At 41.6% G+C, this 16,049-nt stretch overlaps 1 protein-coding gene across 1 annotated transcript in view; it reads right to left on the bottom strand.

Moving 5' to 3' along the window:
* PRPF19 (pre-mRNA processing factor 19) overlaps positions 1-16,049 on the bottom strand; it is a 220,285-nt gene that overhangs the window by 129,621 nt on the left and 74,615 nt on the right. The window contains exon 9 of the mRNA XM_018571734.1: positions 12,193-12,268. Coding sequence (XP_018427236.1) covers positions 12,193-12,268 — 76 coding nt within the window. The remainder of the gene's footprint in view (positions 1-12,192; positions 12,269-16,049) is intronic.

The raw sequence follows: 16,049 nt of genomic DNA, 5'->3' as shown, positions 1-16,049 counted from the left end.
GGGTGCGCCTACGTATGAAAACGACGAACGCGCTACACATGTTGGGTATCGCCGCGCACGCGTGAGAGCAATAATTCTAGGGCCAGTATTTTGGGGTATCTCTAAATTGATGACCTGTGGGGGCTTTTAAAGCGTCTTCTGTGGTCTTTTTGGGGTACTGGGGTTTTGCGCCGTTTTACGGATGCACGCAATTTGTAACCTGGGCATGTTGGGTATCGTTTTACTCGTTGTAACCTCATCGTTTATATTTCATTAAAAAAATGGGTATTTTGTTGTGTTTTGGGGCATTTAATTAAATTTTTCACTAAATTATGGGGCTTAATAAGGAGTTGCGCTAATATTGCGCTACATAAAAATTTGCAACTACCACCATTTTATTCTATAGGGTCTTGGCATTCAGAAAATATATAATGTTGGGGGGTTTTAAGTAATTTTCAGGCCTAAAATGTGTAATATAACATGGGTACAAAAAATGAAAAAAAGGCCTCAGTCATGAAGGGGTTAATTTGAAGTTCCTGTTCCCACCTCATAAGGTAATCTGGGAATAATTGGGAACTAGGACCTAAAATAATTGCATAAAGTCGTGAGATTCCATGTCTCGGATATTCTGATAAAGATAACAGTTTCTCCATTGGTAAGAATTCTCTCTCAGAGCGTATTGGTTTCGGTAATTTAGTCACGAAGTCATGCAATTGTCTGTATCTCCATGTATCAAAGGGGAAAAGTCCCCATTGATTTTGGAGTCTTTGTAATGAGTAAATATGTTTCCCATCATGAACTTGAGAAAGTTTCAATGTCTCATGTATAGTCCAATGTAAAAATCCGCTATTATGCAGCCCCGGTGGAAAATAAGAGTGGCCCGTTAAAGGCATCAATGGGGAATTATACTTGCATATTAGGCCATTATACAATTTATCCCATATGTCAAGAGTATGCTCTGACAGAGGGGATATACAGCTTTCAAGGTGGCGAGATTTTGGTGGAATCCAGCAAACACTCGACAAGCATTGTCCTAATAGTGAATTTTCTAGTGCTACCCATAATTAAATTTTAGTGTGATAGTGCCAGTCTAACATTTTATTAAGTGCCGCTGCTTGATAATATTTAGTAAAATCTGGTAGTGCTAATCCGCCTTATATTTCTAGGCAGCGTTAAAGTTCTATGTGAAATTCTGGCTGTGGATCGCTTCCAAATGAACCGGCCCACAACCGATTTTAAAGTGCTTAAATACGAAGTAGGTAAGTGTATTGGTACCGTTTGAAATAAATATAATATTCTCGGTAGTATATTCATTTTTATGGCATTTAGCCTGCCAGTGAGTGATATATAAGAACGGTGATTTAACCAATTGTGTCTTGTCTTATAGTGTTTAGTGCTGATACATAAGATTTGATATATTAGGGGTTAAATATATTCCTAAGTATTTCATTTTATGTGTTTGCCAACTAAAGGGGAAGGATTTCTGGATAGTCGTTACAATATGAGCTGGAGTCGAGATATTCTAAATTTCTGATTTGCACAAATTAATCTTAAAATTAGATATTTTACAGAAAATGCCTAATTCCTGCAATAATGAGGTAATGATAATTGTGTTTTTTGCATAAAGAACAATATATCGTCAGCGTAAGCTGCCATGTTCATAACCGGTATTCCCGTGATATTCAAATTTTGCCTTATATTAATAAGGAGCGGTTCTAACGTGAGGGCAAATAAGAATGGGGAAAGAGGGCATCCTTGTCGTGTACCATTACTTAATCTAAATTCATCAGATAGAGTCCCATTTACCCTAATTCATGCCATAAGGCCTGCATATAGTGCCATAATACCAGTCAAAAGCAGTGGACCAAATCCTATATGTTGTAGTAGAGCCCTCAGATATTCCCAATCGACCCGATCAAATGCCTTTTCGACGTCACTAGATAATAGAATAGTATGTTGCATCGAGCAAGAGGCATGATGTATAAGAGAGATAACTCGTTGCGTGCTATCTCTCACCTCACGTCCTGGAATAAAGCCAGTTTGATCTGGCAGGATCAACTTGGGCATCAACCGGCTTATTCTCTTAGCTAGAATCTTTGCGTACACATTCATGTCTGTGTTAAGAAGCGATATAGGTCTGTAGCTACCGCATACAGTCAGGCCCTTACCTGGTTTAAGCAATACAGAGATATAAGCATGTAATGAAGTCGATAATGGGAGGGAGCCTTGAAATAGGGAATGAAAAGAATTACTAAGCTGGGGTATTAACAGGGTTTGAAATATTTTATAATATTTAATAGTGAACCTGTCAGGGCCCGGGCTTTTGCCCTCTACAGTTGACATGATTACCTGCCGAATTTCTTTTTTGGTAATAGGGGCTTCCAATTCTGTCATTTGAGATCTCTCTATTTTAGGGAACGTGGAAGTTTCTAAGTATCTCTCAATAAGTTTTAAATGTTGTCTTTAGATTCTAGAGTATTTTGGGGTCTGATATTATATAAGGCCGCGTAATAATCTCTAAAAACCTTTCAAATATCTGCTGAGGTATGTACTAAGACATCTTGTTTAGACTTAATTTTTACTATAAAGTTAGCGCTCGGTTTTTGTTTTATTATTCTAGCTAATAATTTCCCAGGTTTATTTCCTAAATCGTACGATCGCTGAGAGATAATTAAGGGATCTTTTATATTTCTGCTTCAAAGCTGAGCTTAAATTTTCACGGGCAATGGTCAATCTCTGATGGTCATCAACAGATAAGGATTTTTTATGCATATTCTCAAGACTTACTACTTTCTCCGTAAGCTCAGCTATTCTAATATTTGCTTCTTTTTTCTTTCTTGCACCGTGTGAGATAAGTAAACCCTGCAAGGTCGACTTATGTGCCTCCCAAAGGACTCCCGGTGACGTCTCTTCTCTAGCGTTCTCCTTAAAGTAATAGGTCATATCTTTTTCTAGGGCTGAGACAATCCTCTTGTCCATTAGGAGGGATTAGTTTAACCGCCATATGGGGATAATTCGTGAGATATTAGGGAATGTCAATGCGACCATAGCAGGTGCATGATCTGACAAGGTGGAAGAAAGAATAGCTGCTTTATTTATCATATATATATATATATTTCCTTGTATTTAAGGAACGCCAATGCCGTCCCTTCCATCTTATATTTTATAAATGCCATTCTCTTTGCCTTAACATGATGATTCACAAAAATATAGTCTATTCTTGTATACGTATTATAGGATGGAGCATAATACGTATAGTCCCTTTCACGTGGATGAAAGATCCTCCAGCCATCTATTAGTTGCAATGTTGTGTAGCATTAGTCTAAGAGAATGTAGCCGCTTATAGGCAATGTGTGATCGGCCTGTCGATGAATCTACAATCGGGTCTAAGTGGAGATTTAAATCTCCAGCTAAGATCGTAATCCCCTCTTGGAATTCTGATAAGACGCGGAGCATCTTCTTAAGAAATGCTGTTGGGGCTTTATTCGGTGCATACACATTTGCCAATGTTATCAGGCGATCATTAATTCTTCCCTTTAAAAATAGAAATCTCCCCTTAGGGTCTATCATCATAGCTTCATGTTCATATTTAACATTCTTATGCATGCCAAAAGCGACCCCTCGAGAGCTACTAGATGGAGAAGTGGAATAATACCACAATGGGTAGTAGATTGAATTCAATCGAACTCCCGTATGATGCGATATGTGTGTCTCTTGTATAAAAGCAATATCGCAATGTAATCGGTTCAATTCTCGAGCCAAACAATGTCGTTTCTGGGGTATGTTAAGTCCTCGTACATTAAATGTTAAAATATTGAGATCGGCCATCGGCATGGGTAGAAAATAAAGTATCCATAATCCTTAATGCCTCATAATAGTTACCCCCCTTAACAATAAGTGAAAGAAAAAAGAAAAAAAAAGGAAAAACACACAGCCAAAAAAAAAAAGGGAAGCTAATGCCGTATATGTAAACAGAGAAACGACAACAACAAAAAAAGGGAAGGGGGGAGAATGTAAAAGAGTTAAAAAGAGCATATATAGATCTACCTATACTTAGGCGATCCACCTCTAATAGTTCCCTAGAACCTAGCTCATTAGTTTCGGGGGTCCACCTCTAATAGTTCCCTAGAACCTAGCTCATTAGTTGCAGGGGTCATGTCTGTGTCCCAGTTTAGCCCTGCATCAATCTCCGGCGGTCCTTCCCTTCAAGGTATGTACCGCCAGAGTCGAGGCACACTACTCTCTCCCAATAAAAAAATACTAATCTCATGTACATCCATATACCCACCCTCTGTAAGATATCTAATAATGGGCGTAAAGCCCTTCTTCGCATCAAGGTTTCTCGTGTCAAATCTGGGTATACTTGTATTTGCACACCTTCAAAATTAACCGAAGGTCGTTCTCTGTTCTCAGAATATTTTTGCAATCAGAATAATAATGGAGACGCATATAATTTCTCTAGATGTTTCGGCCGAAAAGTTCCGTGGGCCAGAAATTCGATGTATGCGATCAAATATCAGCGGGGTACTCACGTTTTGTCCTGTAGCTGTATTAAAGATATTCCTTACGGTATTAGTTAAGTCCCCCTGTAATATTGTCTCCTGTAGTCCTCGCACTCTGATTGTTTCTACGTCCTCTGTTATCTTGGTCTTCCAGGCGGTAATTGAGCAGTCTCTGTGTGAGTGCGAGTGAGTGCACCTGCGTCTGTAGAGCCGTCAGCGCAGTAGCATGTGCATCTAATCTGTTTTCCCCCTCCTCCACGCGTAGGAGTAGCTGTGTAACATCTCCACGAAAAGACTGAATGTCTGTTTTTATAGACTGTTCCAGCCGAGTAAACATAAGAGAAAGTTCATCCCTTGTAGGAAGAGTTTTCGTCAATTCCTCCATTGGTGATAATGTACACCTGTCTCGATCGTCGCTTGAATTAGCTCGGGAATATGATGAATCCACTTCTTTGCCAAACGGGGACGAGGTCTGTGAGGGTTCGGTACGTGCGTTTGAGCTACGCTTTTGCTGTTCCGTTGTCAACAAGTGTTGCATCGTCCCTGTTTTCGGTGTTTTTGTGGAGCCTGTACGGCCCGTATTCCTCCTCATATCACTAAGTGTTGTCACAATGCGGTGTGTCAATTCCGATTCCAATGTCCAGTTTACAGGAGGTGCGGTGCTCAGTCTAGATGCAGCTTGCCGCCATGACACTCAGGCCACGCCACGTGTCCTCGACGATGTCATCCTTGATTTTCTTCGTAAAATTTACCTACCTAGTGTTTATCCAGCTCCCAACTTCATCCCCTTAATGCAAATATCATTGCACGTGAAATTCAGAGTGTGATTAAGTTCTTGCCCACTAATAAGGTGCCTGGGCCAGACGGTTTCACTAGCGAATACTATCAATGTTTTGCCCATATCTTGGTGCACAACAAGGCTTCAACGTGTGCTTCTTTCCCCCCTGAAATGTTAGTGGCTACGATTGTTGCACTACCGAGGCCAGGGAAAGATCCTACTTGCCCTCATAATTTCCGCCCTATCTTGCTTTTAAATACTGATCTTAAACTTTATGCGAAGATACTAGCACTCAGAATGAATTAAGTTCTTCCCTCGTTGATTCACCAGGACCAAACGGGATTAGTTAAAGGGAGAGGATCACCTGATGCCCCCCGGCAGGTCCTCAATGTGATCCATCATGCCCATAGCTCTACGAGACAATCTCTGCTCCTTACCTTGGATGCAGAGAAAGCATTTGACAGGGTGCATTAGGGCTATATGCAACAAGTCCTCTACAAATGCGTTTTTTTGGGATGGAAAGTATCTGCCATTATGGCACTGTATTCAACACCCTCCGCACAAGTGATGCTCTATCTAAACCCTTTTTCATTACTAACAGCACCAAGCAGGGATGCCATCTCTCCCCTTTCATTTTTAACCTCACAATGGTACCCCTAGCAGAGACCATTAGGTCCCATGTACTGATCTCGGGATTCGAGTTTAACCAGAGCCCCCACAAAATCAGTCTGTTTGCAGATGACATCGTACTGCTACTCTCAAAACCAGGAGACTTCCCTGGCTTCAGTCTCTGAAGTGTTAGAACCCTTTAGTGCTGTATCGTACTATAAGACCAACCACTCGAAGTCCCAGATCCTGGATTTGGGAGTACCGTCAACTAGTAGGATAGTGCTACAGTGTAATGTTCTTATCTCTCCACCGGGGCTCCGACATCTCGATCAGCTCCGTCGGAGTTCAGATGACGTCACGGCGACATCACCCGGCTCCTCCTCTTTTCCCTACTTAAACAGCTGGGGCCATTTGCCTGATGTTCGTGCTAGGAGCCTGACGCCAGGCAAATACCTCCGCGGCTAAACCTCTCCACTATCCTTATTGGGCCAGACAGAGCTCCTCCGTTCTCTCCTATATTGGGCCAGACGAGTGCCCCTCCGCTTCCACCTCTATTGGGCCGGACAGTGCCCCACTTCTCTGGTGAGACCAGCCTCTCCAATAGGCCTGCACACTTCCAGCCTCTCTCCTGAAACATCACCTCTCATAGAACCCCCAATCATTGGAGACCTGCAATTCTCTTCTAACACCACTGGGTGGCAGCAGAGCACCTCGGACTGCCTAAAACTGCAAGTATCAAGTCAAATACCTTCAGCTGTTTGCATATAAGAACTGTGACTCTGCTAACTGCCTATACCCATTTGCTCCAACTTCAACCCTGTCTACATTCACTTAATAAAGCACTAAGCATCTTAAATAGAATCTTGTCTGCATATAATTATATCAGGTTGTGTTTGCCAAGGACTGTCGAAAAGAATACCAATCTTTTCTTACTAAACCGAAGCTGTGATCCACGCCAGCCCTTAAAGCCGCACCTGAGCGTTACATACAGTCTCTGCTTCCTTATCAGTGGTGTGACAATGGCATCTCCTATTTGGGTATCACATTAACTAGTTTCATCTCCACATTATATAATTACAACGATGTACCCTTTCTAGGTCACCTACAATCCCTTTTAAACAATCTTCACAGAGACACTCTGTCCTGGTCTGCGGGACTGGCCTCCTTTAAAATGATGGCCCTACCTCAACTTCTCTACCTCTATATTCCCTATTCTCTACCTCTATATTCCCTATTCCCAACAGCTACTTCACAACACTACAAGGTATTATATGTTGATTTATCTGGCAAGGGAAAAACCCAGATGCTCCCATTCAGTTTTAATTAAACACAGAAGGGTGGGGTACCTGGATATAAAAGACTACTATTTGGCTGCCCTGCTTGACCAGATGAAGGCTTGGCTGAACCTGCAACATTCCAAATTATGGTGCGATGTGGAAGCCTCTTTTTTCCCTAGGGGTAACACCTATATTTATCTGCTATACGGAGCACTACCTACATCATTGGTGGGCCGCCTGTCATTCATGTCCAGAGCGACCTTGGAGGCATGGCGCCATCTCCACGCCAATGTGGGGAGGAACGACGCATGTGGCACCATTAACATTCCTATTAGAGCCCTAGAGCTATTGATTCCTGAAATTCAACTAACCACTTGGTCACTCAAGGGCATTGATTTTCTCCACAATCTATATGTGGGCCCCAGTTTGAAACCGATTCACACGCTCCAAAAGGAATAAGGTTTGCCGACCGGAGACATGTATCTATACTGTCAAATCTCACGCTTGCTTCAAAATGTTACTTTTACCACATGTAAAATTCCTCAATCTGCCTGGAACTTTTATTTCTTGCAGAAACTGGGAATCAAAGGCATATCACTATTTTATAACCTACTGCACGAGAAACTTGAATTCACTAAATTTCGATCTCTCCAAAGATGGTAGGATGAGCTGTACATGACCTTCTCACGCAAGAGCGGATGGGGGCTTTCAACTCTACCCACAAGGCGACCAAATGTGTGGACCTGTGGGTGCTTGCTCACAAGGTAAATTTTCACTGGTATCTCACCCCTTTACGATTGAGCAGGGTGTTCCCATCCTCCCCATTGACATGCTGGAGAGAATGCAGTCAGATTGGCAGTCTATACCATATTCTTTGGTCCTGTAGAGGCCTTACGAGTTTTTGGTAACACATCTTCCAGCAGATCTCTCTGGTAACGGTCATACTGACGCCTCCCAACCCTGCATTGTGCCTTTTGTCGATAGGGATGGCAGAGTCCCCTCTACTTATCGAAATATATTTTCCCACATATTACTGGCAGCTAGATTGCCATTGTACAACACTGGAAGAGCCTGGTCTCTCCGAACCTTTCTGAGACGTTGTCTATCATTAATCTTCACAATGCATATGAAAAAAGTTTGTCTTTCAAAGATGGATCACACAACAGGTTTTGCAATACATGGAAATATTGGCATATTTGAGTAGCTATGTTATTGTATGGCTTACTGATGTTTGTATATGTGAAAGCGAGTTCCTCGCTGGGCGACGTATTACTTTCCTTGCTCAGGATTCCTTGAATACATTTCCTCCCTTCCTACTTGTCTATACATATATTCCTTTTTTTCTCTACTGTTCATTCTTTCTTCCCCTTTTTCTGGGGACCTTACTGAAGCTCACCAATTGCATGTAACTTGCATACATGTATTTGTATTAGTTGTACGCTCCCATGCACCTGTATAAACTTAAATTTAGCCGAACGTGTATAAGGCACCGAATTATTAAAAGAACCTCCTCAGGAACATATATGGTTCTTATACCAGACAAAGGCAGGAACTTAATAAATTAATGATTTATTATGAAGAAAAAGTAATCACAGTGCATATATTTACAATTAGATGTTATACAAGACAGTTACACAAAACAAACAGATCAAAAATAAAAAAGGAGAAAACTGATAGAAATCCTACTTACAGAAGCACTCGATTCTGTCCCGGGGGGCTGCCGGCAAGGAAAATGGCAACTTACTACAAAACTAGATTTTGGCCCCCAAGTAAGCACACCTTGGTTACCCCTGCAACATTTTTTATACCTGTCGGTCGGGTTGCAGTCCAGCTTCTGGGATGAACGGGGTGGGGAAACAGGTGTGGCTAAGAGATAAGGACCTGCAGCCCCCACCTATTTCACACCTGGTAGGGGAGTTTTTCACCAGACAGAACCCATATATGACAAAAATGGCAATATGTCTGGATACGAGTCTGACACAGATATGCTATCTCTAGATTCATACACAGCACAATTGCCTCTTTCTTTTGCGAAGGGGGTTCTTCACAGTAAGATCAGTTAGGGTCTGGAACTCACTGCCACAGGCGGTGATTTCAGCAAATAATGTGGAATTGTTCAAGAAACTTTTGGACGATTTCTTAAGGGACCGTAATATACAGGGGTACGGGTACTCCTAGAATGAGATCCTAATAGGTTGGACTTGATGGACTAATGTCTTTATTCAACCTCAAATACTATGTAACTATGTATGTAACATATTTACAATAATTCATAGCCTCCTGTCCTGACAAAATGTACCAGGAAAGTACATGTGCCTCTGCTTATATCAGACCCCTGCCAGAGTTTTGATCTGTGTATACTGCCTGCTGTCATAACCTCTAGCAAGCCTCACAGTGAGCGCTCTGGAACTCCTTTTGGAGGGTGGCTACTTTTGTTCCCCATAGTCCCTGTGTGTGTTGTAAAAAAGCCACCACTCCAAGCTCCTGTGATGGACTACAATCTGACGTTTAGCTTAGAGATTGCTGTCCATCAGGGAGCGAACTTGGAGCTGTAGTCCAATACATAGCCCTGGGGCCTGAACTAATTAATCCTGGGCTTCTGATCTTTCTACTGAAGAAGAAAATGTGAATTGTGTTTACGTCAGTGATGCCATGAGCTGCTGTTGAAGCTCTATCCAGCCTTTTCCTGCAGCAGCAGGTCAAGGCTTTAATGGTCTATTGCTGGTAGATTGTAGCAAGTTATAGATCACCATAATAAAAAAAGAAAAAAAAGAAAATATAGCCAGCATCATGGTCCAGCCTCTGACCCTTGGAGAGAAACTAGGTCCCTGGCTCTCAGTACACATTGAAGCTCTCAGGCAAAAAAGGCTGCAGTGGAACATAGAGCTGCGTTGCCGACCGATCTCCATGCAAATGACAGCTGGGCGAAGCCAGCCGATATCTCACGGCTCGCTCCTGACAGTTGTAATAACAGATCAGCGCCCCCAAGTTACCTGTGGATGCTGATCTGTCATTAAACAACTGGGCGAAGCTGGCCATGACGTTATGGCCGGCTCTGCACAGTTGTTCATTGACCGGGACCTGCTTGAAGACTCTGGCAGGTGCCGGCCAATAGGAAACCGTTGAGGGGAGCTAGCGGTGATGTCACCGCCAGCTCCACCCAATTGGGGTTTTTTTTTTCTGCCGGCATCTGTCAGATGCTTCATTATGCGGCGGAAATTCGTGGTTGGGTAGGCGTGCATCTGGTTTTTTTTTAATTATCCTATTTAAAAAAATAATTTTTCAACCCCCCCCCCCCAGTTAAATAACTTATTTTCTATTCTGCTCGCTGCCTCGGAGGTGCCGAGCCGAATGTCGCTCTGCAGCATTCAGCTATTCACTTACTAACATTCAGCCCCTATGAGAATAGGGGTGAACAGCAGCCAGAGCTTTGGCTCAGCCAATCCAGATGGTGGATCGGCTGAGTCGAACTTCTTCTGCACTTTGGTTTAGCCGAACATGCAAACCATGTTCGGCTGACCGAAGGTAGCCGATGTACGGCTGATTTTAGCCAAGGCTGAAGTGAATAGCCAAACAGCGTTCGCCTACTCACTCAGCTGCCGGAGGCAGCTGAGTGAATTACCCCCTACATCATTGGTAGTTGGAGTGGCTATCCAGAATCTGGAGGTCTGCACCAACACTGCCAGTAGTTGCCCTAGATTCAGCACAGCTGCAGATTTATTACATCTTCTGCACACCAAGTAAAAAAAAAAAAAAAAATGTTCTGCGTAGAGTGGAGAAGGGCTAGAAACCCTTTTTACTGCTGTCTGTGCACTCCAGCAGGGAAATTAAACGTGTCTATTTGTCCTTGGCTTTTGTCACAGAAACCAAAAATTATGTGAAATTCTACATTTTGCAGGTGTCCCCTGGACAGGAAATGCCCAATTGGGACAACTGTTGAAGAGTGGATATTCTCTCACTTCCTGCTTTGTCTCCTTTGAAGGAAGTGGAGAAGTCATCACAATGGGACAAAAACCCCCTCACCAAAACATGACAGTGTTTTTAAACCTTACTCCACCTTATCCAAAAGTAAAAATAAAGTGGGCATACATTTGTAAAAAATTGTGGCCAAACTGCATTTTGATATAAAGATTCCACATAAGGAAAACTTTTTCAATGTATTTATCTAATTTGTCTCACGATCAATAAAACCTTCATTCAGTAAAAAGCATAAAGCTGTAAACTAAATAAATATCACTCACAAACATACCAATAAACAATGCCCATAATCGTAGTGTTCTGCTAGTTTATGAAATACCCACAAAGAAAATGCCAGAAAGAAGGATATAGTAATAAGACGTGCAAAAAACCGCAGTACTGCTAATAAAGATAGTTTATGATGTGCCCATAAATAAAAGCCCAGTTAAAAAAAATACTGCAATAGGCCACATACAATCTTAGTACTGTTATAAAAGATATTACGTGATAACCATTTTATGTTTGTCTGTGAAGGTTCTCATTCATCCAGGTCCTGGTATATCTGTAAAAATTAAGTTAAGGCAACTGGACTTGCTGTATCTTATGTTTGTTACATGTTTTCATTCAAATAGTATAACTTAAAATAAAAAAAAATGTTGCTTACAATTTTATTTTATTTTTTTTGAAAAAGAAAAGTTTTTCTCCAAACTAAACTTTGCTCTGGAATGCGATGTACCATAATTACCCCCATCTATACTGTCTGGCAAATCTCATTATCAGTTGTAAACTAGATTAAAACACCTTCTGACCTAACAAAAGGCTAAAGATCTAGAAGCATTGTATTTCAATGAGAGGAATCTCAGGGTGTTCCTAGTCTTTTTATGAGGACATCCAGAGTTTCCAGTCAATTTGAAATGGTAGAGAAAAGACTGCAGTCTGTCCAAATGTCTGCTGCAGAGAGGTATCTAAAAGGATAAGAAATGTTCTAAAACAATTTCTAGGTATGCTGTGTTTTGACTGTAAAAGTGGAAATGCACTTTGAACTAGTGGGTATTAAAACAAAAACTCTGGCATGAACAAAATTACTTACCAGTAAGGGTTTTATTAGTGTCTGTTGGACATAAATCCAAAGCCAAAATTCCAGGAACGCTGGCACTGTGGAGCCCCTTGGTAATAAAAAAAAAAACAAAAAAAAACACAGTTTTTGTTTTTTTAAAGCCATGCAGGTATGTTGAAGAACAATCATGGGATTTGTTGACACTGTTGGACTTAATGTATTATTGAGAGCACTTTATACTTTAGATATTGTTTGAGCACATTGTTAATAAATTATGTATTGGGATTATATTGTGTATTAACTTTTGGTGATTTATATATTGTATTACTGACAGTTTCTGGGTGGGTTATAAATTGTTTAATCATTTTATGAAGACTGGTGTGATTTATATTTTTTGTTGTTCATTGAGCATAGTGTACTTCGTTATTAAATAAAATGTATACATTTTTGGTAAATTGCCTTAAATTTTGTCTCACATGCTGTTTCTCTAGTAGTTAAGTGGGGGCAAGACCTCGAAATAATTCCTCTTGCCTCAAGGAGGTTGGACCCTGAGCAAAATGAAAGGCACAGCCGCACCTAGTGGCTAATACACCTCTATATACTTAATATGCTAACTTCTGGGTAGCAATCTGTAAAAAATCAGCTGCACGTAAGGATGACCTTCTACAGAATCCTCTCAACCATGGCAACATAAAACCTACATGATGGGTAGGATCTGTTTCCGCCAATTAACTACTGTAATAAAAGATTTTAAGCTCCAAAAATCCAATAGGCACCCCTCAAACATCATGGTGTGACTAAATTAAGCAGCTTCAGGGAGACCTTGGATCCAAAAATGGCTTCAGCCAATGACATAACATCCACACAGCAGAGCTTGGTGAAGTGTGGACAGAGGGCCAGGTAGCTGCCTTGCACACCCAAGAAATGGATTACTACATTCTGGAAGGCTGACAAATGAGCAGTGATGAAGAACAGGGGCTGCCATCCCTTAAGAGAAAGTGATGGTAACAAGGAAAGCCAACTTATGTGATAGGGTCATAGAAGCAACTTAACAATTAGCTCACTAAAGGGGCCCTGGAGTGCAGAAACAACCAGATTAAGGTCCTCTATGTTCATGAGCATTAAAAGGTGAAACTAAAGTGATAGCTCAGGCAAAGGTGTGACGCAAAAAATGAGAAGCCAAGGGACAGCAGACCAAAGCTGCCAGATCCAAGATCTGGCCCTTGACTGTGCTCCCCAGCCGCTGATCCATGCCATACTTGAGTAAGCTGAGAATCTGACAAAACAGACATTGTCCTAGGGTTCAAATTAAGTTCAGGCTCTTTTTTTTTCATAATCAAATTTTATTCATTTTCAAAAGAATATACAGACAATCAACCAAAGAAACAAAGCAAACAAAGAAAAAGGACCATCGGTTAATTTTGGGTTCGGCCCATCAATGACAAATTTCAAAAGCCACCATCAGACAGCTGTCTAGCACTACACCAGAGCTCCAGCAAGATCATAGTACATTACATAAGGCATAGGGGCGCTCTAGGTATAGGCTCAGGTCAAGGATTGGTAATGAAGGTTCATACGGTAGCAAATAGGACATAACTTGCAGTGATAGGTCCCTACGTGGGGATTCTACCACCATACTCATAATACAGTAACGCACAAGAACATGAAGATGGAAATCTAGTAGTCGCAAGAGACATAAGGAAGAAGGAAAAGGAAGAAAGAGTGGTAGAAGGGAAGGAAAAGGAAAAGTAAAAGAAAAGGGGAAGGACATTTAGGAAGCAGAGAAATGACGAAGGAACGAAGCGAAAGATGACTAAAACAGAAGAGAAAGGGGAGAAAAGACAAAAAAAGTGGGAGAGATGGAGAGTTAACCAAGCTCAAAAAGTAGTTCAGATCTTCCAATCATGCAATTTATAATGGTAGTCGGTAGGGTTATATATTAAATATAAAGCTCATGTCATGCATTGAAATCCTCAGAGTCAAGAAACAACAGCCATGGTCTCCATCGTGCCAGAAAATTTCATAGCGATCAGAGGATTGCGCTATCAGCTCCTCTGACCTCATTAACGAACACATCTTCGCGGACCATTCCTGAATTGAGGGAGTAGTTGTCGAGTTCCAGTATCTAGGGATCAAAGTTCTCGCAGCATTGATAAAAAAGCTAAGCAGGGACTTTATGTTAGAGATGGAGTCTGGGAGAATAGACAACAGAGCCACCTGGGGGGGGTCAGGATAATAATATTTGTGGCTGCCACCTTGGAATAGACATGTGAGACCGCTTGCCAAAACGGTTCAATCAATGGGTATCCCCACCACACGAGTCAGTTACAACATCAGCATGGCATCTCCAGTAGAGGTCAAAATTTGCAGGGTTGATTTGACGGAGCTTAACGCGTGAGCGATACCATCAGGACAAAAGCTTAAAATTACGCTCCGGTACCGAAGAGGCCATACATAGTGAGTGGGTAAGGCATAAACATTTAGCTCGATCAGCGTCTGAAATAAATCACATCTAGCTCCTTTTCTCAGGCTGAAATATAGTACAGAGAGTGTTGGTGATCAGAGGAGAGCAAAAAAAAAAAACTATACAAAAGGAAGACCGGATGCGTGGGAGTGTGTTTGGAGGTGCACAATCGTTCAAAAGACGTCAGTGATCGATGGAGTTGATTTTCTCTAGATAAGACCAGCACAAAATGCCTTAATTGTAGGAACGAGTACCAGGATCTAGGAAGTAGATTCTCAAGAGCATGAAATTTGAGAAAGAGACAGCATTGCCCCGTTTTCAAGGCATTGGTAGATGTATGAGGGGTCCGAAGAACGCCATCACAAAAAGGTGTGAACCCCACATCCCGGAGGGAATGATGGATTACCCAATACAGGTGTCAGAGGCCCATAAGGTGTGGAGAGCTCAAAGGCTGGCCTGAGTGATTTTCAAACCCTCAGCACCACAGGGAGGAAAAAAGGTAAAAAGTAGAAAAATTTGGAAGAATGGAAAATGGAAGCCAAGAAAGGTTTGTCAAGGGGATCGGGGTAAGGTCACGTTCAAGCACAGACCAGAGGCGGGGATCCTGCATGTTGAACCAATCAACAATATGTAACAGTTGGGTGGTTTTATAATACATCTCCAGGTCAGGAAGGGCGAGACCTCCACATTCCTTCTTGTTAATCAGGATAGTGTAACAAAGTCTAGGGTTTTTTTCCCCTCCAAATATAGCGCAAAATGGCTGACTTCAGCCTGCGAAAGAATATGATTGGGAGAAATAAAGGGGTAGTCTGAAATAAGTAGAGGCATCAAGAAGTAGGTTCATCTTGAACAAGGCAATCCTGCCAAACCACAGATGGTGGAGGCTCCTCCAGGTATGAAGAGTCTCTCCCATATGATTTAACCAGTTGACATCCGTGGTGTTAAACCCCCTTCCCATCCAGGCCATTTTTCAGTATTCAGCGCTGCGGTACTTTGACTGACATTTATTCCGTCATGCAGCGCTGTACTAAAATGAATTTTATACCCTTTTTTGGGGACAGATAGAGCTTTCTTTTGGTGGTATTTATTCACCACTGGGGGTTTTATTTTTTTACTATATTAAGGAAAAATTACCGAAATTAAAAAAAAAAAAACAGTTTCCCCTATATTAAATGATAAAACATTTTTTATTACCCAATTTTTTGGTAAAATATAAAAGATGGGGTCACGTCGGGTAAAAAGACACTAAACATGTCAAGCCTTAAAATTGCATGCACGCGCGAAACCTCAAAAAAACGATAATACCCAAAATTGGCCATAGGCGACGCTTTAAAAGCTGTTACCGCTCATCAGTTTAGTGTTATCAGGATTGATGGCCCTAAAATGATTGCTCTCACTGCGACGTTCGCGGCGATATGTAACATGT

Source organism: Nanorana parkeri, unplaced genomic scaffold (assembly GCF_000935625.1).
Source record: "Nanorana parkeri isolate BGI_ZX_2015 unplaced genomic scaffold, ASM93562v1 scaffold1824, whole genome shotgun sequence".
Classification (NCBI taxonomy): Eukaryota; Metazoa; Chordata; class Amphibia; order Anura; family Dicroglossidae; genus Nanorana; species Nanorana parkeri.
The sequence above is the reverse complement of the archived record's forward strand: the minus strand, read 5'-3'. Positions and strand labels throughout refer to the sequence as shown.